At 35.4% G+C, this 27,794-nt stretch overlaps 1 protein-coding gene across 2 annotated transcripts; it reads right to left on the bottom strand.

Moving 5' to 3' along the window:
* Positions 1-478: 478 nt before the first annotated feature.
* Positions 479-27,794, bottom strand: LOC110829812 (transcription elongation regulator 1). 2 transcript variants are annotated; one of them, XM_022063927.2, is made up of 19 exons: positions 27,393-27,794; positions 26,316-26,571; positions 24,837-24,992; positions 24,117-24,269; positions 23,166-23,304; positions 22,167-22,552; positions 21,795-21,927; positions 17,095-17,410; positions 15,348-15,622; positions 13,970-14,124; positions 13,560-13,768; positions 12,683-12,833; positions 7,879-8,199; positions 7,517-7,723; positions 6,320-6,474; positions 5,898-6,006; positions 4,976-5,053; positions 3,138-3,374; positions 479-2,343 (listed from the first exon to the last, which is right to left on the bottom strand). In XM_022063927.2, the coding sequence occupies exons 1-18, from the start codon at positions 27,524-27,526 to the stop codon at positions 3,150-3,152; spliced, it is 3,558 nt and encodes a 1,185-aa protein (XP_021919619.1). In that variant the 5' UTR covers positions 27,527-27,794; the 3' UTR covers positions 479-2,343; positions 3,138-3,149. The 2 variants fall into 2 exon arrangements, with proteins under 2 accessions (XP_021919619.1, XP_021919618.1); XM_022063926.2 differs by having other exon boundaries at positions 3,154-3,374.

Here is a 27,794-nt window from a genome sequence, read left to right as displayed (position 1 = left end):
GTGGAAATAAATTAAAGAATGAGGCTCATTTCCAATTTTGTTTTTACAAATATAAGCTGTGGTAGTACTTGTTCCCACTCATAAAGCATACATTATGTGAGATTCACAGTAGTCAGCAATTCTGTCAAAAACAGACTCTTGAATGGCACAACACTATGTTTGATGTGTCGACATTTTGGATCACAAACTTAAAATATTCCACAACAATGGTGTTACAAAATTGTACAAAGAAATGAAACTTTAAATATTGCAAGACCTCAAAAGAGCACTGCACTTTAATGTAACACACATTTTTCATTTCACGAATCTCATTTGAGAACACGAAGACCAAAATACACAACAAAACCATTTTCTGGTTCCCTCCAGTAGCAGTTTTGCCAACATGCTTCATGCTATGAAATAAAAATGGTAATGTACTTTACTTTGTCCAAATCTAAGTCAAAAGTTCAGTCAGTCTCCCTCTAAATTCAAAAACACATTCAAAGCAATTACTTTATTTTGAATCTCAAAATTTGGTATCAGCATATCCCTGAACATACATATTTACATATTTGATTGCCAATACATGCTTGGACATGTACTATAGACCCAAAACACTGTGTAAAGGGCAAAAATTATGAAAACTGTTATCACTTGCAACTACTGGATTTATAAACATTTTCAAATGTGATGCAGTGATGAAGTAATTATAAAACCTATGTGTAAAACACTCATATGTTTTGTCTCTACATGATACAAGAGCAAATATTTCTCTCATGTGTAATTTTAAAACTCCTGTGCACCCCAAATATACCAATACTAACCCTGGCATACTTTCAGGTTAATGACTGTGAACAAATTATAAGTTCTTAAAATATTTAAACATCCCGTCCCCTGGAATGTTGGTTTTCAGTTTACAACTTAGTATTCTTGTATGTGATATAACACGTTTCATTTTAATTGAATTCTGCACACTGAAGTTAACTACGTGTAAAAACAAGATTTCACACCCAAAATTCATGTTTCACCGCATCAAACATTACTGAAAATTTGCTTAAATAAATCTGAGATTAAATGTTTTATAACAATTTTTAATTCTCAGTAAGCACTCCTAACAACACTTTCAAAACCTTGTACCATCTCCATTCACAAACAATACTAACCTTATATTATCAAATGAGATTTTCTCATTTAATTCTTCCAAATATCCTGAGATACCAACTACAAACACATGCTAATAATATTATGTCATAATCCCATATAAATGATGCTGCAACTTCCACATGTGCACCAAATCTAACATACCCAATCTAAAATGTTTTCACTTTTCCAAGAATACAATATAACCTAATGCAGCTCTATTTCTAAAGTAATTTAAAAAACTGGTTCACTCTACAAGGAATTTATTATAATCTTATAAATGCAGTGGTGATACATTTTCCTTATAAATGACGTGGAATTAAAAAACAAACAAACCAAAAAAAAAAAAACCCAAAAAAACAATAAACAGCCTTTCAGATGGTCACCAGTCACTGGATGAAAACACAAAGCCATTTCATAATGTATGAGGTGTTTTACCTCTATCATGCTAAAATTTAATGTCAATTACACATGGTACTACTGCATACATTTTCCTGTTTCAATTATTATTATATGTGATAAAACAAAAGAGGACATATAAATGTAACAGAATCAGTGTGTTAATGAACAGGGGCTGGGTTGTTTTATGCGTGTGTTTCCTGCCTTCCTTAGTCATGAAGTGTAACACTCACAATGTGTGGCACACTTTTATATATAACTTCTAATATACTGAGACAATGTGAACTATAGTGTTATGAGTGTATTTTAAAATATATCAATTTACCAATGAAACTGTGTGGTCCTAACCCCTTCAATGGCAAATTTGAAATGCATTTTTATATTATAACACATACTGCATCATACAGGATGAAAGAAGAAACACTACAAAGCCAAGACATGTCACCATTGTGTATCTATATACACAAAATGTTTTGAATGATCAGGACTGGTAATGGGATAATGGAGATACAATGCTGCCATAAAAGGGGTTAACAATAAAGCTGGGTAGAGCATATATCAGACCCAGTTCTGTTTAATAGTGCATCACATTGCAATGTACATCTACTTAATTAACAATGCTCCCTCAGACCATGAAGTATTCAAGATAAAAACCATAATGTGAATGAATCTGCGGTACAAATTTCTGATATACTACCTGTCAGTGCAATGAAACCCCACGCATAACCCTAACATATGCAAACTTTGAACTTGTTCTCCTGTACAGCAAGCACTTTCCACACTTGTATATGTCTTCATATGAAAGATGAGGTTAGCAATCAGCAGCTGCAAGGAAACAAGCATTATGATTCATCAGGGCAGAATGTTGTCTTAAAGCCAGGTACACACATGTATTTTCCTCTAGCATAACAGTTATGTTACACATGAATGTATGTTGTAATGTAACAGCATTACGCTACAGCAGAATGTGTATGTGCGCACCTAGTTTATGACAATATCCTTAAATAACCTTAAGTAACAACCATTTGCTAGTTTATAATGTACATCTGCAATCATGATCACTTGTAAATCTTCACTTAACATCAACTACCATGTTTTTTTTATTTTGAATAATGATCTCTAATCGAAATGCAATGAGAATGAAACACGTATTCCCTTCAGTATTCTGAACAAATAAGGATTGATGTGAACGCTTCTAAAGGGGAAGCATCAAATAACTAGCATACAAAGCTGACTGATAAAAACTATTTAAAAATGGTGTGTGCAATAGTGTTCAAGAAGTGATAATGATTATCTTTGTAAGAAAATACAAGCAATATCACAAAGAGATGTAAAACTTAATGTTTTTTTTTACACATACAGAGTTCTCTGTTATCCTGCATTACTCAATGGTGTTCATGTTCCATTTATTTTTGATGCAAATCTAATAAAACAAGAGGACAGACACATATATGACACCATTATGAAATTTGTGCAAAAATGGTATAAACCACTCACAAAAAAATTAACCTTACCAGACTGAACATCATCTAACTTCAATATTTCAGTACATTAGGAATTTGAAATTTAATGTAATTTGGTTCAGTTTCTCTGTATGTGGCATAAGCATAGTTTCGCACCTTAAAATATGCTCACTTGGTAGGTCTCCGAGTGGGTTCTGAGGCAGTTGGTGGTGGGGGCGGGCCTCGCTTATCCAAATCTTCTAGATATGTGACAATTAGTTTAGTCCTTTCGTCAGGCATATAGTCCAGAACCAAGTAACGACGATCTTTCTTCAGAATGTCCTCGATTTCACGAATGTGTTGTTCATTCTCTTGTACTAATTTCAGTGACTTATGGTTGATAAGTTTTGTCTCCTGCGGGGGGGAAAAATCACAAACCACTTACAAAAACTACATTTGATAATCCCACACTCTAGCACAATGCTTTGGTAGTTTTTCTATTACTTTACAAGTGCCCAACTACAAGTGCTGCCACTACCAATGACATTACCACCACTTTTTCTTGCAGTTCCTATGATGATTTAACATTGCTACACATTAGCATTAAGAATACAAATTATATGATGTGGAAGCTTAGATTAGACTGATACTTTGTATCCATCATGTCGGAAGATTTGTGTTGTTACATGCAAATACACTCTATTTCCTGCTGGTAAAGATGGACACTATGCCAACAGAAATATGAAATATAAATGTTTAATTCCCAAATAAAGTAAATTATAATGAAAGAAAATGTACCAACATTTAAGGACATGTTTTTCAGAGAGCTTGAAACTGAAAGGGTCAAGTTCCTCAGGACTTGTATAAACTTATCTCTTGTTCTATCTTCACTGTTGTGTCAGAGTTATGAGGAATAGAAAGGTGTATGTCACTGCAGTATACACATTTTTCTGAATAGATTCTGTTACTTTGCATACTTCACTGACCATGTTGTATTATCTACTGCATATATAAATCTGCTGTTCCAAAGTTAATCATACTACAGATGATATACTGCACAATCTGAAACCATTCTTCCATGTATTTCATTAAACGTTCATCATGCTGAAAAATGTGTAAAATAAAACACGTTTACCCTGATAAGACCTATATATATAATTTACTAATTTTTTGTGTGACAAAGGAGAGACAACAAATAATGTAAGGAAGGATCAAGAAGAGTTGACAGCCTGGAATGTCCAGATTAAGCAACAACACAACCTGATTTCTTCAGACACATACTGATCCTTACCAGATCACTACAAGTAGGGTCCCATGCTAATGCTCATATGTCTTACAACACTTTAGTACAGTGTAGTATCAATTACACTGTAAAACAGGAGTTCACTAATTATAGCTCCCCACTGTATTGTGTTTAGCAGATGCACATTTTATTTAATATTGTTATATACTGGGTAGTGGAAAATAGTTATAACCTACATTAAATACTTAATTTTAAGTGAACAATCCTATGAAACAAAATTAATGAGTAATATTTGCAATAAGAAGTTACTAGCACTTTAAATAAAATGTTATGAATTTTCAATAAATTTCCACTTATAACTTAAAAGTATGCAAGTCAAAAAGAAAGGCTGATTGTGAGCCAAAGTTTTAAATGGATGAGAAAATGAGAAACCCTGATATAAAGAACTACATTTAATGATATAAACCAAAAATTAAATTTGACAACTTGTAGTCTACACCCCAAATACCAAATTAACAAAATCACTCACTTGTTTCACAGAGATGGAAGATGACATTACCTCTCTTATATACATCACCTTGTAGAAAGAATACATAATAAAGTTTGGTACAGGCTGATACAGTGCTGTGATCAGAAACCTAGTTTACAATATAAAACATGACTACTAAAGCTACTTTATATGCCACTGTAATATCTATACTTCACACTGTAACAATATTAACACAAATTATATGAATGATAAAAATTATGCAAATAAAGAATTTAATATTACCTGTAATAATTCTCTAAAATCTGCTTTGGCTGCAACCAACTTGTCTTTTATATACTCTTTGAACTCCCGCTCACATTTCTACGGGCGAAAAACATTTGTTAATTCATCAGTTTTTGGTATTTTACAAATAAATCAGGTAATATTGTAGAGCCACAAAAAACAAAATTACATCATCACTTCATTTCATCTTCAGATTGAATGAAGGAAAAATGATTTTAAAGTTTTGCTTGAGCTACTGTTAGAGAATTTAATACAGTATTCCATGATCTGCTACTGTATTATAGAGAGAATTCATTGTGTCAAAACTCTTCTTCCTGTTCCTGGGGGTCACCCATCAAGTCTTCCCCCTTACCTTATTAAACAATCACACACGTCTACTTCTCAAAGACTGCTTGGTTCCATAAAATGAGTGAAATTTCTCAACTAGTTGAACTAGGACTGTCCTCCATATATTTAATAAGTTCATACCAATTAATACAGATAGCAGAAATATCCCTTGTGTTGTGCAGACATTCTTATAGTTGTCCAAGTGTATGTCCAAGAGTTGTGATAAAGTAACAAATTCAACATGTGTTAACATATGACACGTAGAAATGAAAAAATATCTATTTCTATACATTAGAAAACAATAAAACAGCTAAGGATGATTTTTATGGGTACTCCTGAAACTTCTTTCCTGATACTGCAAGGCAACAGTTTCACTGTATAAATATGAATAATTTCAGAAAACTAATTTGTTACTCAAATCAGTCTTGTAAAAGTTTATTAACAAGACAATAGCTTAGAAATTGTATATTTAAGTGACTAGGTACAATAATTTATTAATGCCACAAACATTTTTGTGGGCCAACATACACTTGCTAGCAAAAACAATGAGTTCATGCAAAGATTTTGAGATTATAGAACTATTACATTATATTACCCTGTCACTAGATGAGAATTTGCTGTATCTTGGATCTTCTTTGATCAATTTCTTTATCTCCTTCCAGGAACTAGTTAATGTTACTTCCCCTGTCTCATCCAACAGTTCTCTGAAACATGATCAAGTTAAATATCTGCAGTTGTGAAGAAACATTGAAAATGCACAACATATACACGCTGCCGTGGAAGACTGAAAGTCCACAAATTTCAATTTACGCTGTTTTCAAAAAAACAGTCCCACACCACTGCAACTTCTATTGGCGTTGGTACATTTGTCTGGAAAATTGTTCCTTTTTGTTTCTACATTCCACAGTATAGCAACTTGTACATATAATCAAAACCTTAGGTGAATGAAGTTAAGAAGTTAGTTTCTCAGCAGTTTCTATTACAAAAATAATTAACTATGGCCAGTCAAAATCTTACCTGAACTTCTCCTTCTTCTTCTTAGTCAGCTGTTCAATGTGCTGATTAAACAGTTTCTCCTTCTCTTCACGGTCCAATAGCTCAGCCAATTCCCAACGGTGATCTTTCCGCAGCTGTCGCTTGGCTTCACGCCATGCCAGCTCTGCATTACGTACCTACATAACCAGGTTCATGGATATATGTTTTTGTGAGAATCTTCACTAAGATAAACAACAATAAGTAAACATCCAGTAAATGACAGTATTTTATTTTGAAATATTTGCTGTATCCAAACTATTCAATATGCATCATCCAGTGTACCCACAACAGAATCTTAATTTTTTGCAGCCTACTCACAATTACAACACACAAAATCAAATGTATCCCACAATAGAATTTAATCCATCACAATCATTATCTTCACTGCAAATTAAATTTGAAACTTGTATGAATTTCATATCAATAATAAGACTCATATACTGTCCTTGCATCACAATGTCTGCAGCAAGGAAGATGACATTAATAGTTGGCTTCTTTTATTTCATAACCAGAAATGCAAAAAGTATGTAACCTAAACTCAGTATCACCAATAAATATGAGTAACACCAGGTGGCAATGGCACTTGCAAATCACAGCCTGACCCGAGTGTTACCTATAGGTATACTGTACAAAACACACTGGTGGCCATGGGTCAAGAACTCCTGTGTTGGCAGTTATAATTTCTTATACTTCAACATTCATCATAGTCTTTTTAAACTGACCGAATCAGTGATTAAAATTGGCTCATTCAACGAGACCCTTCTGATTAAGCTGCCCTTGCCTGAAGACAGATACAGAACCAGTTTCTTTAATGTTATAGTTTAAGAAAACCATGTAATGAACAAGTTCAAGAACTTAAAATTAACTGCCATGACATCAATTCAAGAGGAAGGTTTTCAAATATGCAGTTCCCCTGGATAGAAGCATAAAATGCTAATGAATATTAAAGATAATGAACTATTTTGATTTGTTATGATATGGGAGAATTTCCTACTCCAGAGAAACTTCCTTTTTAAAATCCATCAACTCAAATACAGGAAAACCAATGATAATCACAAATTCCTCACAGAAGAAACTGTGAAAGCGTAAATTAAGTGCATCTGCACAGCTCACAATTTCCAGTGATGAACACCCTGCATGTTTATCTGCAATATTAAATTGAAGTGTTACTGCACTTACCAGATCAGCCAATAAAGCATTAAAGTGTTGCACAGCCTCATCATGTTTATGCTGTTCACGTTCCTTGTCACGATCCCGTAGGTGTGTTGCAAGTGTGCGCTGTACTTCCTTTTCCCTCTCTCGCAAACTTGCCTCCATACGAGCTTGCCTCTCCTTATCTTTCTGCTCCTTTTCACGTTCATCATCAGAATTGTTTACATTCTCATCCTGGATTTGAATACACAATTGATGTAGTGGTTCCTAAGCAGCATATGAACCAGTCAGGAGCAACACAGTACAGCCACAGAAATTATAAGAAGCCTCATGAAAAGTTTATACAGCTGCATCATTAAACCAACAAAGACATAACAAGTATTCCTTACCTCAGTTGCATCATTCTCATCTACTTCCTTTTCTTTCTCCTTTTCCTTTTCCTTCTCCTTGTCCTTGTCTCTCTCTTTATCTGCTTTATCTTTAATCTCTCGCTTGTCTTTGTCACGTTTCTCTCGATCTCTCTCCTTCTCACGCTTGCGTTCCTCCTTCAAGGCCTTGACATATTCACGAAACCAATCTTCTCGTGCAGAACTTGATTCTACTGCTTTATAGCGAGGATCCATATCAAGCCTCTTCTTCACATCGCTCCAGCGTGAATGGCGATCAATGTCCGCATGTTCTCGCAAGAGAGCAACGAAGTCACGTTTCACCTGGAAACACCGCACATGTATGTTCAGCTGCATTCACAGATAAAGCAAAGCTTCATACAATCTGCACTGAGCTCCCATTATGTATGACCTTGTCACAGTAATGTGTATATCCATAAATCACTCCAATAACATAAGATGATTAATACAAGTGGTAATTTAAGTACTTATAAGTAAGATTTCCTTCCAGTGAATTCCTTTTATCTCACTACAGAGCCACACTTCAAAATCTTTGCTACATGGAAAGAACACTGGTACTTAACAAAAAACACTTAATAATTAAATTCCGCTTTTTACAAGGAATCTGTGTCCTTGTCATTCACCTGAACTGAATAAAGAAATTAATAAAATCATCAAAATTCATTTTCCACGTTAATCACGTAACTTGTTTGTTGAAAAGGGATTTTTGTGCCATCTTAAAATGACAGACTTCATCAGAGAATATGCAGTCAAAACAAGTATTTTATAATGCAGGATAAAAGGTTCAGGGAATGGTAAAGAATTTCTAAGAGAATATTGTATTATGTATGTGAACTATATTTTGTAGCATAGTACTTGCAGTTTTTTCAAAATTTAATGAGTTACAATGAAACTGGTATTGTAACACAAACTCCATGGACACTACTTTTCAGAGATCAAAGCACAGGCTGGATAATATTAAAATTGGATGTAGAGAAATATACTGTACAGGTCAGGATTGGAAGTGTCATTTAGTACAAGCTATGAGCTGGTAGTCACGGGTATTTGGAATAACTGTGATAAACCTTCAGAATCCTATGCAGTTTGGAATTTCCTGAACACATGACAACAAGCCTCTGTAGCATGTAATTAATTACTGTAACTCAGAAACAGGAATTCACTTCAAATCTACTTTTGTAACACTCCATGTCATACATGAGTTATACCATATATGGTCATACATCTACGTCCTTTGCATTCTGGTTTGATAAGAATGGTAAAGCGGATATTTTTGTTACCGTGACAAAGCAAACATGTCAGTAAACAGTCAATTTTCTCCATTTGAACACTCCTGCAATAAAACATCAGATTAAGAAACACAAAAACAATTACTAGTTAACAAAAACTGTAGCCTTCTTAATGTTGCGAGTTTTTATTTGTAGATGATATCTTGTAAGTGAAGATGCTTCAACAATGACTTGGTTTCTTCACCACTTATTTGTATGTTTACAGCTTCCAAACATATACCGGTGACATTAACTACAGGTCTGGTGGAAGCAATATTTCCAGTCCTCTATCAGACTCTTATTCAATCACTGAGTTATGAAAATTAACATATATATCATCTATTTAGCAACATTCTATATTTCTCAGCTTACATAATTTTTACATTTACTTCATCCACAGAAACAAACATTTTATGTTCAAGTATAATTAATAGTATAATTGTAACATCAAAAGATCTAAATTTAATAAAAGTCACAAGCTGAAATTGAGAACAGTTATTAGAAGTTTGTTAAGCAGGGCTCAAGTACCACAGTGTAACTGAATCAAGATTGGTCAAGTGACATAAAACCAGGGAAAGTTTCACATAAAAAGGAGTACAAGTATCTTACAGGCTAACCCTTTTCTTGGAACTTTCACTGCTCTCATGACTTTTAATGAATCATCCAGAAATATGCTAGCTTCAAAATAGTTACATACCAATGCAATAAATAATTCTGAAAAACCAAAATTTTGAACATGTACAACAAACATACTGAGCCTTGCTTTCTCATGACATTCAATAAGCAAATGCAATTATTGCAGAGTTTGATGAACACACTAAAATGTGTTGCTTGTTATATTTATCACTAAAGATACTGAGATTCTATGGTAAGTATCAGTAGCCTCCCATTACAGCCTGACATAAATCCTAAATATATCAATTACATCTGGCTCAAATGTTATTTTCTTCAGGCAAACTAATCAGGCCACATCTGTCAACTACTAACTATCTGATAATATAATAACAGTATCAGAAAATATTAAACAGATAGCTACCACTTCTGAATGTGGCATGATTACTGAAACTCCTTTTCTTCCATCAGTGGGTATGGCATTTGTTCTCACTGGCAAAACTGCATCTCAAGCTGAAAAATTTACTTACAGAGGTCAAGAAATTAACACAATCACTGCCAGATTCAGCAGTGTTAACTAGTACAGTTTATCTGAAACCAAAGCAAGAACCGATCTTTGAAAACAGTGTGACCCTCAACTTCCATGTTAAAACTCTGGCCTAAAGCCCAGTTGGAGAGCCAACAGTACAAATACTCATCTTATTTTTAATTATTAAAACCAAAAGTTGATGATTGCTATACCGTGTGTGAACAAAACTAGTACCAGCCAGAGAGTAGGCTACCGGTAGGTTCGGGTTTGGTCGGCAAGCCTTGGCAGGCAATGTTTAGGCTGGCGTCGTGACAGGAGCGGGTCGGACGCTTGCTGGCCACTTCTTGAAAGTGAATAGAGTTAAGTGTTAAGTTAGTTAAGTCAGATCGACTACTCGAATAACCTCGGACACTAGTAATATTAAAAGCATACAACCATTTCAGTTATCATCAAGAGGCTACAAGCCATATATTCTGATTATCAGATTAATGAATTTATCTCTTTACTTTAGCAATCAACTTCTTACATAAAAAGAATGCAGCTCAAACAACAAAACATATGCAATTTCTCAAACTGGAAATGTATAACATATGCAACTACTTTTATTTCAAATATATTTACTTAATCCATGATTTGATTTCTTTATTTCATTGTTGTACAATTTAATCTGATATTAAATAATTATAGATATTAAAATACCACCTGAAAAGAATATGTTATTACAAGACAAGCTGGCAAAACAATACATAACCTGAAAGAGAATTTATCAAACTCAGAAGCACAATAAAACATCAAAAATAAACACACCATTAAATGCATTCAAACAATACACACATATTCACTGTCATATGAAATCAATAAAACAGTGCTGAAGTAGTTCATTATTTAATGCAACTACTGATATAAGAAGATGCAAACAATAACAATGATTGAACAACCATTAGATAATAAGTTTCAGATGGGATCACACATAATTTTGGTCAACTCAGTACCTTTCCAATACCTAGATGGACATAACACCTATGCACTTCAGCACTACTGCTTCAGTCCTCTCCCACTTCTATGCAGTTATCAATGCTCTTACTGGTGAGATGATTATTATAGCTCACATAACGACACATATGGAATGTTTAACCATTCTGAGTCTTCTACAACCAAAATTTAGAAAGCCTGTTGTAACATGTTATTCAATTAAGCAAAACAGTTCAAAATACTTGCTAACACTGTTACAAATTATACTTTTATTGTTTCCTGTGGTTATTTTCAATATAGTGTAACTGCAATTTTATAATCATATTGCCAGTACATTATTCTTATTTCAAGCTTATCATACTACATGATAAGCAATTATGCTAATGTAAATCATTAACATTGCATTATTAATTTCTTTACAAATATGCCAATAAACTCCATATTTGGATGCATTCTTCAGTTCACAAAATGGCATATAACTAATAAATACTGTGCTTGTTACAAGCTTCAATATTACTATTTTATTAATTTCTTTAAACTATATGCCTGCTGTTTTAATAAGGCAAAGAATATTTAGCCACAGAAATGAATTACTGCTGAATCTTCTTGCAGACAATTCCACAGAGTCCATTTTATTACCTAAATTTTGTTATTAAAATTCTGAGCAATTAAAGTAAAATTGTGATAAAACATTTAATTAACTTTAGGGTAAGTACAAAATGATGGAAAATTAAATGGAACAACAAATCTCAACTGCAAAAGACACAGAATTAAACAGCATATATTATTTTTAAGCTTATTTTAATCTTGCTACATGCAATGTGGGCTCTCACCGGGAGAGGAGGTATAGATCCTACTCATTCTCAACCTCTGTATTAGATTGGGGGGGGGGGGGGGGGGGGGGGTTGTCAGCAACATGCCTTGCTATACTGATTGAGCTTTCCAGCTTGGCTCATTCTATAGAGAAATGTCATGCAACCTTCATTTTACATGAGTGTACAGTATTAAGAAAAATGTTCACTTCAATGGATACTCATAATATTACAAAATGGTTCAAGCACATGATGTTCAATTCTGTCCCCTAACTTCTAATTATGTACATCCCAACATAACAGTATGATTTAAAATATCTTAATTCAGTGTGATCATCATGGAGGCAGCAAGGATCTCTGAAATGTTGGTAAACTTCTACAAAACTACACGGTGCTACAATGCAGAAGACAACCATCTTCCTACTTACTTGTGTTTCTTTTATATAATAACTTATACAACAGGTTAAAAAGTGTGTGTACGATACATAAATGCTCAGAAGATTCAACAGTAACCTGCCATAAGATCACTGGCTAATATTCTCCTAGTCTTAATGGAAGCAGGGTGGGGAAGATAGATACATTCCGAGTAGCCTTACCTGTTCACGCCGCATCACCTTCTCCTCTTTCTCCCGTTTCCTCACGTCCAGCAAGTATTCATTAAATAAACTCTCACGTTCACGCATCTTCTCTATGTTTCTAAATCTTTCATCTTTCCCATGCTTCTGGGCAAAGTCACTAAAGGATGATCTGTAAAACAAAGAATTACAGAGCCACTTCAGACACAGATTCAAATTTTCCTTAAAGAGATGACAGTTGTATGTTCTTTATCTCCCCACTGTATGTTTCATTGGTGAAGTATCTTCTTGTGGTGAAAAATACCAAAGCTTAAAGATAATATGAAACAGTACATTCAACATTATCTTATGGGCAAGAACCATTACAAACATGAATATATAAATGGAAAAGTTGTTCGTGTTAAATGCATACTGGCAACATAAAACTGGACCTATGATTTCACCTAGCACTGCAACATCCCAACATATGTCACCGACAAATTTCAACATGTTATCACTTCTGAGAAGATTTTAAAACAAATGTTATCTTCTTTAAAGTTAACCACTCAAGAAAATTCTAACTACACAAAAACATTAACTAAAAATATAATTTTATGGCATATATATCACTTGTCACACCAGGAGGCACCCCCTGAAATATATTACTTTATATTTTTCTTGTATTCTGGGTTTATACCCTATCTGAAAGATGGCTTATCCAGACATGTAACATGATAAGTAGTTATATCACAGAACAGGATACTTGATAAATATCAGTGTTTCAGATATAAGACATAATAAAGGATCAATTCAGTTAAATTTTTTTTTATTCAGCTGTTCTAAGGAGTGTATTTATTCCTATGGAACCTTATTTATAGTGTGCATACATTCAGTGTACTCCTACAAAACAGTTACTTACTTCCCATGGAGTCCTGCTTCTTCCATCAATCGTCTGAATTCCTCTTTACGTTCTCTCATTTTATTTCTCTTCTCTCTGCGCTCCTCCTCAGCCCGTTCCTTGACATACTTCTCAAATACCTGCTTTCGCTCCTTAGATGTTAAAAGGAGATACCTAGGATCAAAAACTATTTTATGCAGTTCCTTCTCCCATGTGCTGAAAGCAGAAACCTGAAACAATCCATTATAAATAAATTCTAGCCTTGTTTCCAATTAAATAGTAAAAACAAACCTGGATATTTTGTTTAGAAATATTGTATCCATATAGTTCAGTGGTTTTGTATTGAGACTATTTTGAAACAATCAGGATACAACATTTCTACCAGAGAAAACAACAGAATAAATGAGCAGATAAAGCTTAAATAAATGTACCTCCTTTTCTGCCAACATTTCTTTAAATGACTTGATGCGTATCTCAAGTGGTACAATGGCCCTTTCCCTAGCAGCTCGCACCTCTGCCTCGATAGCCGCTTCTTTTCCAATATCAATCTGCTTTTTGTCAGGCTTTGGCTGCTCCTTTGGTTCCTCTGAAATTAACAAATATTATATGCACATGCCTTCAACCACAGAATGCAATGATATACTCCAACAATATGGAACAAGACTTATTAAAAATACAGCTGACAATGGAAATTTTAATTAATTATTTATTAAAATGTTTGAAAATAATATTAAATTAAAGCACATCTGAATTTTACAATATTACCAACACACACACACTGTACAGTCTTTACAAACCTATTGTAATTTAAACAAGTCTGAACAGGTGTACTCTGAAGAATGTCTTTACACCATATCTGGACTTGACAATTCTAAGAATGACAAAGTCCAAGAAATGGCAGTCCAAACCTCAATGACAGAAACTTTGAGGATGAAAGCCCTAAGAGGGGAGTAAGAACCCTGACAGTGTAAGCCCTGAGGCTTGCTCAGGACCTGAAGGCAATTCCTGATGGTGACCTAGCTCTTAGAGGATTGACTTCAGGAGGGAAGCTAGCTGAAAGATGCAACAGGCAGCAAATCAGAATCAAGTAATCATAATGTAACACTAATCATCATTATTTAATAATAATAATAACAGCAGAAGACCGCCATTTTGGGACATTCATACATCATTCGAAAGACGATTCATAAAATAAAATCATATAATACATGTAGCACTTGCTAAAACAATATGTATCCCAGAAATAGCTGCTGCCCCATTTGTACCTTAGGGACAAGGTCTGTCTCAGGTACATGGAAGTACATACCCCATAAAGTGGTGAATAGATGGGATAATAATGTTGCAAAATGGGTGTGATATCAAACAGTTCAAGTGGCAGCACAAAGTTATATGATCATTATACAATCTCTTCACCTGCAAGACATTACAGAAGAAAAGAATGTACCCATAAGGTGTTCTGTGCTAGTGCTGAAGTACAAAGAACATCTACAAACTGTCACTGTCTACAGATCTCAGTTTTTAAAAGCAGTGACTGCAAGAACCAAGTTTGTTTCCTGCAGTCTGAGATGGAAAATCTGACTTACAGCACCCAAAAATCAAAACACTGTAAAGTACACGAGAATGAAACATTTTAAAATGCATCCACATTCTGTCTTGAAGAAAATAAATACAAGTCCCATAAATTTAAAACTGTGAATTATAAAAATACTGCAACATATATAAAATTTTAAAATTTGTGCATTCTCTCTCTTCTTAAAACAGTTTTGTCTGCATACATATAACCAAATATAAACATTTCAAACTTAAGACCTTTGACTGGTTGGTCATCCTTTTTGCTCTTTTTGGAAGGTGTTGGATGATCATCATCACTGCTGTCATTGCTAGTTGCTACCCTCTTTGTAACCCCCGAGGAATTATTATTGCTCAGAGATGAGGTCTGTGTTGAATTTGGTGTATCAGGCGGGCTGGACACCATCTTATCCACATCTGTACGGCCCACCAGATCTTCAGGACGCTCCCATACTGACGTACGTGATGATGGATTGTAAAAGAAAACACGACCATCTCCTGTCCACACAACACACCTGAAATGAGGAATTTTATACGTAGAAATGATATACAGTGAAACCTCTATCCATCGTTCCCGGAACTATCGTTTTCCCGGATGCATCGTCAGTTTTGTTCGGTCCCGAATACATCCCATATAAAATAATGTTACATTTTCCCGCTTCTATCGTTCCTCGAACTATCGTTTTATCGCATCGATCGTTCAAAAATCTTAGTCCCGGCCCACAATTTTCCCGCAATGATCGTTTCTGAGAATTTAAAATGCTGGGTTTTGAGATAAATTAATACCGAAAGACGCACAATGTTTTTGGAATACACAGTAGTGGTAACCTGTTATGTCGCCCAACCAGCACATTCTTTTGGAATGAGGGTCAGCGGTGCAGGGGTGATAGTTGGAGTGAATGGCGGTGCTCATTGTCAGAAATTTTACGATTTTAATTAGGGTGCACTCATATTTCGTTCCAGCGATGCCAGATGGCATGTGCAGTGTGAATTTCTTCACAAATGCTTTTATTACAAGTACAAAGGAAAGGCTGGCGGCACTTTTCATTCTTCTGGTTCATCTCGTTTCCAGCGGTTCAGGGTCTTCTACAGCTACGTTTCGTTGAGTTCGGCAGTAATAGTATTTCCATTCTTCCTGTTATTGTCCGCAAAGGGGGTTGGAGTGGTGAGGAAGACGAAGACGACGAATGCGAGCCCGAAGCTTTGCCGAGTTTTGCCGAAGCACACGCTGCATTGGCGAAAGTGAAGTCGTTCTTTTATGCGCTTAATATTAGTGAACGTGACCAGGAAAACATTTTGAACGTGGAAAGTGCTATGTTTGGTCTAAAACGTAAAGTTTCGACAAACCAGTTGTCCATTAAAGACTTTTTTGGTAAAAAGAAGTAACTTTGAAAGAGAAACATTGTTTTTTTTTAAATTTTTAATGCTTTCCCGCATCTATCGTTTTCCCGCATTCATCGTTTTTATTTCCCACCCCCGCTGAAAACGATGCATCGAGGTTTCACTGTACATACAAATATAATTTATGCACAACTAAAAATACACTATTTTCTTATGTGAAAATACAGACATCTTCCACAAGACATTTAATCAAAACTCCTAACCTTGTGAATACTCACACAATTGGAAGTCAAAATTTTCTAATCAATATATACTAAAGAGAGAACAAAGATTCTAAACAGCCCATCTGGAGAAATGTATAAATATAATATGTGCATTATGGGAAATATTTCATTGCTACTTAAACTACAATGATCTGCCCATGTGACAAGTTTCCAAAATGCCATCAATCATTTATCCCCAAGAGTTTTTTTCATTCTCAATTTAGAACAAAATATTGGTAGGAAAGGTACAAATATTAATGTAAATATGGTAATCTGTAGCAGTATGCTTTCACAGATATTTCAAACTGTTTCTACTTCAATAAACCACTTTTCTGTCTACTAGAAATCACGCAAGGATATTTCAATATACACTGTTTCCTTACCATGGCGTGCCTGGTACAGGAGTACTAGAAACAGGCCTTGATTTATCCTGTGCCTTCTGCAATTCTTTAGCTCGCTCTTCTTCCTCTTCACGCTTCTTCCTCATCTCTTCCTCTTCAACCACCATCTTTTCATCCTTTTCATTATCACTTTCAGGCTCTTTAGTTGTTTCACCATTGGTTATGGCAGTTTCATTAACTGCAGGTTGGCTCAAAGGCTCAGTCTCACCATCTGATGAACCCTTAGGACTTGCAGAAGACAGTGCTGCTGGTGCACTGGGGACAGTTGAGACACCTTGCGCAGCAGCAAGCTTTGCAGCTGTGGACAGCAGAACAGGGAACTATTACATAATAACTAATTGCTTGCATGTGTTCCACAGGCTGATGAGTAGCTAAAGCTGGTGCTGAAAACTATCATAAAAGTTGAACTGCAGATTTACACAGGCACTATAAATGTTGTAACAATAGCACAGGTTATGGGAGTCTGCACTAATAGGTAGCTACAAGTCGAGCTAATTTAAGCTCCAGTATTTAACCTGACATTTACATTACAATATCTGCACTTCAAAATGTTTACTAATTTAATTACAAAACTTCCTATTAAATAAAAAAAGCACTACCTACAATTCTGCCTAGCCCAGGTGTTTAATTAAACATTGATGTTACATAAAGATGACATACCATAAAATAGTACACAACAGCAAATATTTTGCAGGAATGAAAGGAACCAAACTTCTGCAAATATTGTACAAAGTTGTTTTCACTCTGAAAAATTCACAAAGTATTTATCTAAATAAAAGATACACAACATCTCAAGCAATTTATGGAAGTGACTTGACTCATGCACAAGTGACGTGGCAAAGGAATCACACCCAATTTCAGTCGCAAATGTTTTCACAACTGCAATGGTGAACTGTCTACCTCAAATAAACTATGATGCAACTATGAATAATGTACATTAATTTAAAAATTCTTGGAACAATTCATGTCCATTCCATCAGCCTAAGATGCCTCCATAATCAAACAAAACTGCAGGATTCTTGTGTCAATAACGCTGTTGCTATAAACAGTCACTGAACAAGAGTATGTTAAAAATTAGTACAGAAAAGCAATATGATAAAAGATACCAGTGACTGTATCCAGCATATAGTTTGAATTTTAATTTATAATCTGCAGTTCTTTTGCTCTATATTAACTCAATCAGAGTACACTCATAATGAAGGGCCCACATAAACAAAGACTGGAAAGTATTATTCACAGCACTTCTAGGGTTAGCAGTTCCACCCCACAGCAAGATGTTATGAACCTTTATTTTCTGATCCAAGGTTACTGGTATAAAATTACATTTGGACTCCAAATTTCCAAGGTTATTTATTATAAGGACACATTCAAGCTGATTGCTTCTCCTTCTCTCAGTATATGGAAGTGCCACATTTTAAACACCTCACTACTGTAACAAATATAGTTTATACTTACAGTGCATTTAAGTTTGATTTCAGAATAGCCTTATTATCTGATGACATGCTTCCAACAAAGTAAACAGATCTACTAACTGACAATCCCAAACTTCAATGGACAGTATCCATATCCTATAAGATGTTCCTTTAACTAAAAATGACAATGGACATTGTCCAACAAATTTCTATTTCATAGTTAACAAACTTATTATCCAGAACTGGTGGCTGACCAGTGTCATCAGTCTGATGAGCCCCAGGGCTGGTGCCATGAACAGAAGCAGCAGCTGTGTTCGGGACTGCTGATGTGGCCAACAACTTCAAAGCTGGAGCAAGTAAACCAGGCGTAGCGTAAAGAAGAGCATTTCTTCTTTATCAGAGCAAATTGTATTTATAAAAATTAATGCTGCCTGCTACCTTCATCAACTAGGATCAAACTCCAATTCTGAAAGATGTGTCAACAAACATAACTCTAAAACTACGTTTCTGATGTATAGTAATGTCAAGGCAGACAAACCATGCATCTCAATGCAATGATTCAATGAAATGATGACCGCATTATGGCAATTCCAATAAAACTTTAAATTTTGTTCATCTAAGGACCTAATACCTTCCACTTACGTATTCTTATAAACATGTGATATGGGTTTCATGATTCACTTGTTTTGTGAAAAACTGAATATAATACTGTTTCTACAATAATGCAGTAATCAAATACTGTCAATATATTTCATAAACCTTCCTGTATTCAATACTTACACCATCATCCAATACGCATAGAAATTGAAACCTTACCTGAGCCCATTCTCTGAATTTAGAATAATCTGGTATAAATATCAAATTCTTCAACTGCAGAGTATTGTGAACTGCTTCTGCTGTCAGAAATGTGAAAGAAGCTTTCATCATAAGTTAAACATACAAAACCACTTCCATACCAAATGACCTGCACAAAATCTAATATTTTAGAAAGAAAAAGTGGATTGCAATTGGGGGGGGGGGGGATGCTAGCACTTCATGATTCACCCTCCAAATGAACTTTTCTATGCAAGCACATTGTTTATACTGAATAAACAAAATGCTGTAATAAACTGCATAATTCATGCCACTGCGAAGTTCACGTCTTTCATTCACCGCATTTACACAAATATATAGCCCGTGTACATAAGCTGCGCCAAAATTTTATGATTAAAATAAAAACAAAATAAAATCTCATTTCTACACCAAATCACAGTTTTTAAATCAATATTTCAATTACCAGCCAGACTTTGAAAAAAAAAAAAAACTAGTTGAAACAATTTTGTGACAAACTATCACACTGCACATTCTTCCAAACACTGCCTGCTAGTCAATTTTGAATAGTGAAGTTGCATAGATTCTGTAGGTGATAATCATTAAAATGGGGGGAGGGGGAGATAGACAGAGACAGACTGAAAGAAACATGGAATGTACCAACTTCTGTTATTACTCATTAGAACTGTACTGACTCATGGGACAAAACACTGGACTACTAATATGTCTACTAGGCAGAGGATAATGTTTCCAGAATGTAAAATATCTTCCACCACCACTCATGTAATGACGCAGTTCACCAACACAGACTTCTTGCACAGTGGTAGCACAACAGCTGTGCAGGCAACCACCATGAAAACAAGGAGACTGAAAGAAAGACAGTGAGCACCAAGGTCCACTGTTACACGTCAGAATAGTATTGTCCAAGCAACAAAATCACTGGACTATTTTACTCACGCCTATTAAACAGAGGATAACATTTTCAGAACATAGTGTAGTTCATCTGGCCACTAAGACAGCATCATGGACAGAAAACAGGCATAAATTTTTCAATAAAATACAGCATGCCACAAATAAGCCTCAACTACCTTAATGCCAAACTCATAATGCACTTCATAATCACATACAACAATCTGGCAACCAAGTAACAGCAGTATAACTATTAGATCTGGTATAAAGGAAATGCCATTACCAAAATTTAACCTAAGTTTGGGTTTAAATTCCAAATTTAATTTACTTTTTTAACGAGTTCGCAGTTACAAACAGATAATGCAAATGAGTTGCTTTTAAACTCATTGTTGACTTTAATGTGTATGCTAAGATAATAGCCTGTCACATAATTTCATGATAGACATTATCAAACATCAAACTTACTGGAAATAAAACACAGTGTAGGTTCCCATATTACTTAAAATAGGGTCTCCTATTGAGCAAGCATAAAGTAATTCTTATTTCCCATAATTTAACTCCTAGGATGATGGTACAATTCACGACTTAATTCAAATGTGACTTACCACTTTTGATGTTCAATTTGCACAAATATTCATACAAAAAAGGATCAAAGCTATTACAAATTTTCTAACTATATCTTATGGATCATAGCTATACAAAAAATATATTTATGGCATTACAGACGGAAAAACTGGCCATCCTTACAATACATGTAAAATGAATGATGCAGTGATAACTACTTGCAAAGCACAGCCACACATGATAATTCAACATGAACTGATGACATTCTTCAATACCAATTTTCTATTTTCAGTGTAATAACCAATGACATTCTGAAAAATCCTCTGATAAGGACAAATTATGACAAAGTTGCTAAAGGTTTGGTAGACAACATTAACCATTCAAGAAGATATTTATTCATGCAATATCATGCATAATTTTTGCAGTTCAACTTAAAGACTTTATGGCCTACACAATAGTTTATCAATTCCTCAGTCAATTAAAAAACTTTCAGCTATACAGCTCATGTAGTGTCTAATGGCAGGACAATTGTATGAATGATGAATTATAAAGGATGTGGAAGAAAGGAGCATGGCCAATGTTATGGTACTATACCAGAATCTGCCTGAAGACTGAAAAAAAAAACCAAGTCAGGATAGTCAAAATCTGAAACCATCAGAATACAATGTAGGATTGACTGCTAACCATTCTCAGACATGACATATAATCCTCTCTTGTTTGGCTGTGTGTAATTTTGCCTTATAGTTTACACAGCACACTATAAACTTATGTTTTTATATTTGTTGTCACTGTGAACTCCAAACAATAACCTTCGTACACACAGTAATCAGAAAACTAATACACCTACCCAGAGCCGCATGTTTACGACAGTGACCTTACTAACTATACTGCGCAAATAAAACTCAGCAGCTTCCATAAAATACCTTACAGATTACTAACAATATGCATACACAAATGTTCTCGTAAAGGATGATACAAAATACTTACTTTCCAAATCTTTTAGAGCCTGAGGTTTCTCCCAAACAGATTCACCAGCTTTGGCGTTATAGTAATATGATCGTCCATCAGGAGCTTTGTGTTCTGTCCACTCAGCAGCTCTTGCGACTATATCAGGATCAATCTGTAAGTGTGTAAAAATCATGCAGACAGTCATGACCAGCCCTACATGCAATCATTTAATGCACATTCTACATAGAACACATAAAAATACCATACTTTTCAATGACACGTAAAAATAACCTCATTTAAGAAACACCTAAAAAAATTATGACACTGTAAAATCAGTTCATTAACAATGAGTTCTATGCCAGTAATTCCAGTCAGAATGTCATAATTCTAGGGCTCATATTAAAGACACACCTGTGAATTGTCATCTTGTGGTTGGCCTGGTGCTGCATTAGCCACCTGACCTGCTGTCATAGGAGGTGCAGAAATTGTAGATGACTGTTGAGGCTGCTGCTGCTGGGGTGGTGGATGCTGCTGTGGAGGGGGTTGCTGTTGATGCTGTTGGGGTGGTTGCTGTTGTGGCATTCCCATTCCCTGAGGAGGCATGCCCCATGGACCACCAGGAGGTGCCATTCCACCATATCCTCCACCACCATACCCCCCAGGAAAACCTGGAGGTGGCATGCCAAATGGAGGAGGCCCTCCAAAATGTGGAGGGGGGCCACCAAAGGGTGGCATGCCAGGCGGTGGTCCTTGCATCATGCCAGGAGGCGGCTGCATTGTGTTGGGCATTCCACCTCCTGAAAACAAAGTACAAATAAACATTAAAAATGTATGTGACTTAAATGTACATTGCTATGTTTACAAGACCCTGAAGGCTGGGACCACTTGAAAGACCTAGAATTTTCTTTTATTGACCTCAAAACTTGCTACAACATCAGCAGTACTTGCAAAAAATGTTATGAGATGAAGACTGTTCTCAGCCACAAGATATAATTTAATTCTTCCTCACTTTTAAGCAAAATACTTTAATGTAAGTCTGGTACATTGCAATAATCTAAACAATTGATTTGGACATCCATTATCTCGGTTATCTGTTTTAAAAAAAATAATTGGAAACTGGATCTCTGTTGTCAAGCTTATTAAAATATGTCTATATTTGGTTTCATACTGCCATTTAACAGCCTATAAACCATACTTTCAGAAAAGAGAATGCAAAACACTAATATGTGGTACATAATATTTACATTCTATTTCTATTTCTGAGCATAAAACAATACGCTTTCATCTCCACATTACAACACATATAATAAATATTATTATATAACCTTTCCCATAATTTTGTAACAAAGCTAACACACATTCATGTGACTGATCGCTCAGTTTGTGCTTGACAATGGAAACAAATATTACCACCAGGAGGTTGTGTATTGTTTCCCTCAGAATCTTGTTTCTGAGAAGGTACAGGCTGAACCTGTGGTGGCATTTGTACTGGTGTTGGATGGTTGGGACCACCAGAGTTAACTCCTGCAGCTTGTGCCATCACTTCCACCTGAAAAAAATGTTTAGTTACATCACTTCTACTAACACATATAAGGAATTTAAATTAATGGGATGTAAATGTGAAATACTGAAATTGAGTACAATGGCAATTAAGAAAGACTTAGATCATGATTATGAAAATCTAATGACTTCAGTTTGAGAAAGTGCTCTGTATCTTGTCCCTTACCCTTTAGGTTATTCTTAAAATGTGACATTCCAGAATTTAGCTCTTCAATCAAGGGAGAGAACCTAATGCGAGGGGTCTGTTAAACAGGGATGGTCTCAACTAGTGGATATAAAGTCAACTATGATGTACTTTCATCAAAAATATGCAGATATGAATACAAGGTGTTTAAAAATGTTTCAAAAATATATGCTCATTTTCAACTGTACATGACAAAATTTTTCTTAAAATACAACGCATTAAAATGAAAGTTCATCTGATTCACAACACATCCCATTCTTGTTTAAGTTAGGTATGAATTTCTTATGGCAGCATGTATTGGATCAAGTAGACATTCTTTTCCAACCTGTGAATATATAATTTCAGATAAATAGTCTCTGTACAGACACCACATGCCCACAAAGACATATTCAACTCCATTACACTCATATCCTTAAAGAAAATATTTAAAATAAAAACAACATTCCTAGAAGAAAGATACTGTCCATAATAATTAAAAATTTAGCCCATTCATTCATGATGTGAAGGCTCAATGAAATTAATAAGCTGTGGTGTTGTAACATCATAAAACAAAAGTTTGCATTACATAGTTTCCTACAAAAGTAGAATAAACACACTATGAACTAAAGTAAAGGTACCTGTTCTTGGGTAATTATTTTCACTGCAGGACCTTCTGGTTTGCTCCATGTCGTCTCTCTAGTTCGAGCATTGTAGAAATAAGATTTTCCTTCACTTGCTTTGGTTTCTACCCAAATTTCCCCTGTTAAATCCATACCAGGCAAATTGACATTCTGCAAAATATGTACACATATACAAAAAATAATGACAATGATCTTCCCATTAATTTAATAATACAAGAAAATACATGAGAACATTATCTTTGTAGCAAAACAACCAGATTTGGAAGATCACTGGATAAAATCCAGGTGTAGGTGTCCTCAAAGATATTTTAATCAACTCTTCTCAACCAAAACTTAATTTCCATTCTTACTAATGGGTGAATCTCCTTGTCACATATTAGTTACCCATATAAATGTAATTTGACAGCAATAAACAAACAGAATGGAAAAAAGCAACTGGAAATAAATGAATGTGTATCAATTATGTATTTAACAGCTGCCTTCAAAGAACTGCATTTAACTTGTTTGAAATACACACACACACACATTCTTAGGAGTTAGCTTTTACAATACAATGTTAGCCAATACCATCCCCTCACAAAAGCCAATGAAAGACCATACCAAAGCAATTTCTGTCTTCTGAAGATCTCTGATAATTCATATGTAGCACAGGATATTGTCTTCAATCTCTTCTACTAGTCTCATTAGAACACATGAAATTCAATACAATCAACTCACAGGTGAATTTCCTGGTGGCATGCTGTTTCCAGGGCTTCCAGCTGAATTCAATGGAGGAGGCTGCTGCTGAGGAGGAGGACAGCCCATTGGAGGTGGGCCATATGGTCCTGGACCAGGTGGAGGCATGCCCATATGACCCATCATGTGGGGAGGTGGCTAAGTGGTTACACATAAATGGAGAACAAGCATCAACATTTGCTATAACTTATAAAAATGACCTGAAAATGAAATTTGAAGGTGTATTGTTAAATTGTATTTAAAGACTTCCTCTTGATCCTGCCTTCACTTCTGCTACTTAAAAGGGATATTTTTATCCTTCTCCCTCCTGGCAAAATCTTCCTCTCTGATTCTGTGAAAAGAACTCTCTTCTACTAGCCTGAAAAAGAGCTCCATCTCCTGATCTCATCTCACAGCTCCGACTGGCCAATCCCACAAGCTTCATCCTTCTAACCCCTACACAAATACTCCTCACTTCAGTTCTGAAGTTTGAGGTATTATTACAGAATGAAGGAACCCAGACCACAACCTATATTCACATCAGATGTTCATTAATTGGAGATGAAAGTATCCATGGAGAGACGAACACTGTCCCTCAACATCCTATCAACTGAAAAATGTGCTTCATGAGATGAAGAGTAAGAGAATTACTGCCAGATTTCTAAATTTCACAAATACTATGTTTGTTCTGACATTCCAAAAGAAACTGAAAGAACATATCCGAAAAACAGGTTCGTGACAAAATCCCCCAACTAATCAAAATATATAAATAAAATTAAATAAGACAGACCTCAAAATACATGGGGACAAGGATCTGTTTTGTAAAACACAGAACAGGTAATGAACGACAAATCATACATTCCATACTTACATTGTGTTTTTATCAGTCCGGAGACTTTCATATGACTATATAATTTATTTTCATTTATATGCTTATATGTAGGCAATGTTTAGTTTCCTTATTCAAATGTTTCATTAGCACACAATGTTCTGCTACTTACAGCATGCTCCATCAGCAATACACATGCACACTAAATTTCCCTAGTTTCTCCAAGTACTTTCATTTGAGATTAAAATTCCATTTGATCTTACTGATGTATTTTATACATATATGTTCTTCCATATTTTATATCAAACGTCTGGCCCCATTTTCATTTAATCCTCACAACTATATCTCAGGATGCTACTTAAAACTCTGAATTAATAAATAGTGTTTAAAATTACTGTTACCAAAAATATTATTAACATGCTCATGTTTATAAAAATGATTATTTAACTCCTTCATGAATAACTATCCAAGGAGATGTACTTGGTTTCCATTATTTTCTGTTTGCCTCTTATCCACTGGGCCTTCAGTTTTAATTTACAATAAAATGGGCTAACACATGCACATATATACATATATTTGCTCAACACTCAGACAGTAAAATGGAATCTAAACAAAAGCAAACGACTGTAAGAAATATTTATCTGAACTCTTACCATTCCTGGTGGGGGTGGACCCATCATATGTGGATGTGGATGCATTCCTGGAGGTGGCATTGGTCCCCAGTTAGGATCAAACGGTGGTGGTCCACGAAATCTGGGACCACGAGGACCACCGAAGTGAGGTGGTGGTGGACCTCTGAAAGGAGGTCCCCTTGGTCCATAACCCCGCCCACGGAATCTTGGTGGACCATGTCCTGGTGGAGGACCTCTTGGTGGTCCAAAATCATGAGGTGCCCCCCGTCCTCGATTTCTTTTTTATAGAAAAAACACAGATAGCTTAGTAATACTTTATCACAATGTTACTAACTTTATTACCCTTCATAACAGTCATCTGCACTAAACCTGAGCAGTCATAAGCTGCAACAGGACAAAGTTTGACCCACACTGCGAGAAGGACCATAATTATCAGAGGCTTTCTTTGAAAGTATCTGTGGATGCATGCTGGCAAAATATGAAACAAGTACTTGTCTGCTTCTCTTACATTCAGATGGTTTGGCAGAAGCCAGCAACATCAATGGTTGGGAGGGACTAGTTGATGTGCAGCAAGCAACCATATCTTTTCCCACATCATGTTCTACAAAATTTTTTTACCACCCAGTGCTTCACTTCCTAAATTGCCAGTGTACTTGAGATTTTTAAACCAACACAAACCCTTTTAACCTATTAAACCATAACCTAACAGCATAAATATTGTGTAGCAGTAGTTTAGGGAAAGAGCAGTCTAGCATTGTGGTAGACACTTTCATACAGTACTCAGAACAGTACAGTACAAAACTAAGCTACATGTTTTGGTGCTAAAGCACAAAAATAACACGACGAAGTGTTGTGAAACAAATACAACAGTCGTAGAATCTCATGCGTTCCCAGGGCTAATATGAACATTAAGAAGGCTGTCTTCTGGGTTGTTGCACCGTATAGTCTGGTAGAAGTTTACCGACGTTTCAGAGGTTCTTGCTGCCTCCATCATTGCCCTCTGAAACGTCGGTACACGGCACAACAATCCAGAGGAAAGCCATCTTCGGACTCACCGCTGTGAAAACCTTAAATCCTACATGAATATAAATATTTCACCTAAAATTTCCTCTCCCTCTTGACTTTTGCATTGGCCGATAATCTTCTTCATCATCGTCGGATGGTTCTTCATTATCTTTATCGTCATCATAAGCGTCTGGAGGAGACTCCTCTTTATCACATTCATCCGCCATTTTAATGGCAAATATTTTGTGAACTGGGGATGTAACCGTAGTTTCAGGATAATACACTATACTCTACACAAATATCTCTATCATACTTCGCATACGAACAACAATAATACACCAACTACAATGGCAGAATTACAATCCCACAACTTAAACAATCACTTCGATAGTTACTGCTAATCGCAGTTCTAAATTGCAGTACCATGCACTACAACGATCACGAAGTACTTGATACTTTACTTCCGCCATTCACGTCTGTTTGCGGCGAGCGTTG

The sequence above is a fragment of the Zootermopsis nevadensis genome, unplaced genomic scaffold (genome assembly GCF_977971745.1).
Source record: "Zootermopsis nevadensis isolate Lab colony 2312 unplaced genomic scaffold, Znev_1.0 Znev_ptg000008l, whole genome shotgun sequence".
In the NCBI taxonomy this organism is placed as follows: Eukaryota; Metazoa; Arthropoda; class Insecta; order Blattodea; family Termopsidae; genus Zootermopsis; species Zootermopsis nevadensis.
This window is presented reverse-complemented; position numbering and strand designations above follow the sequence as displayed.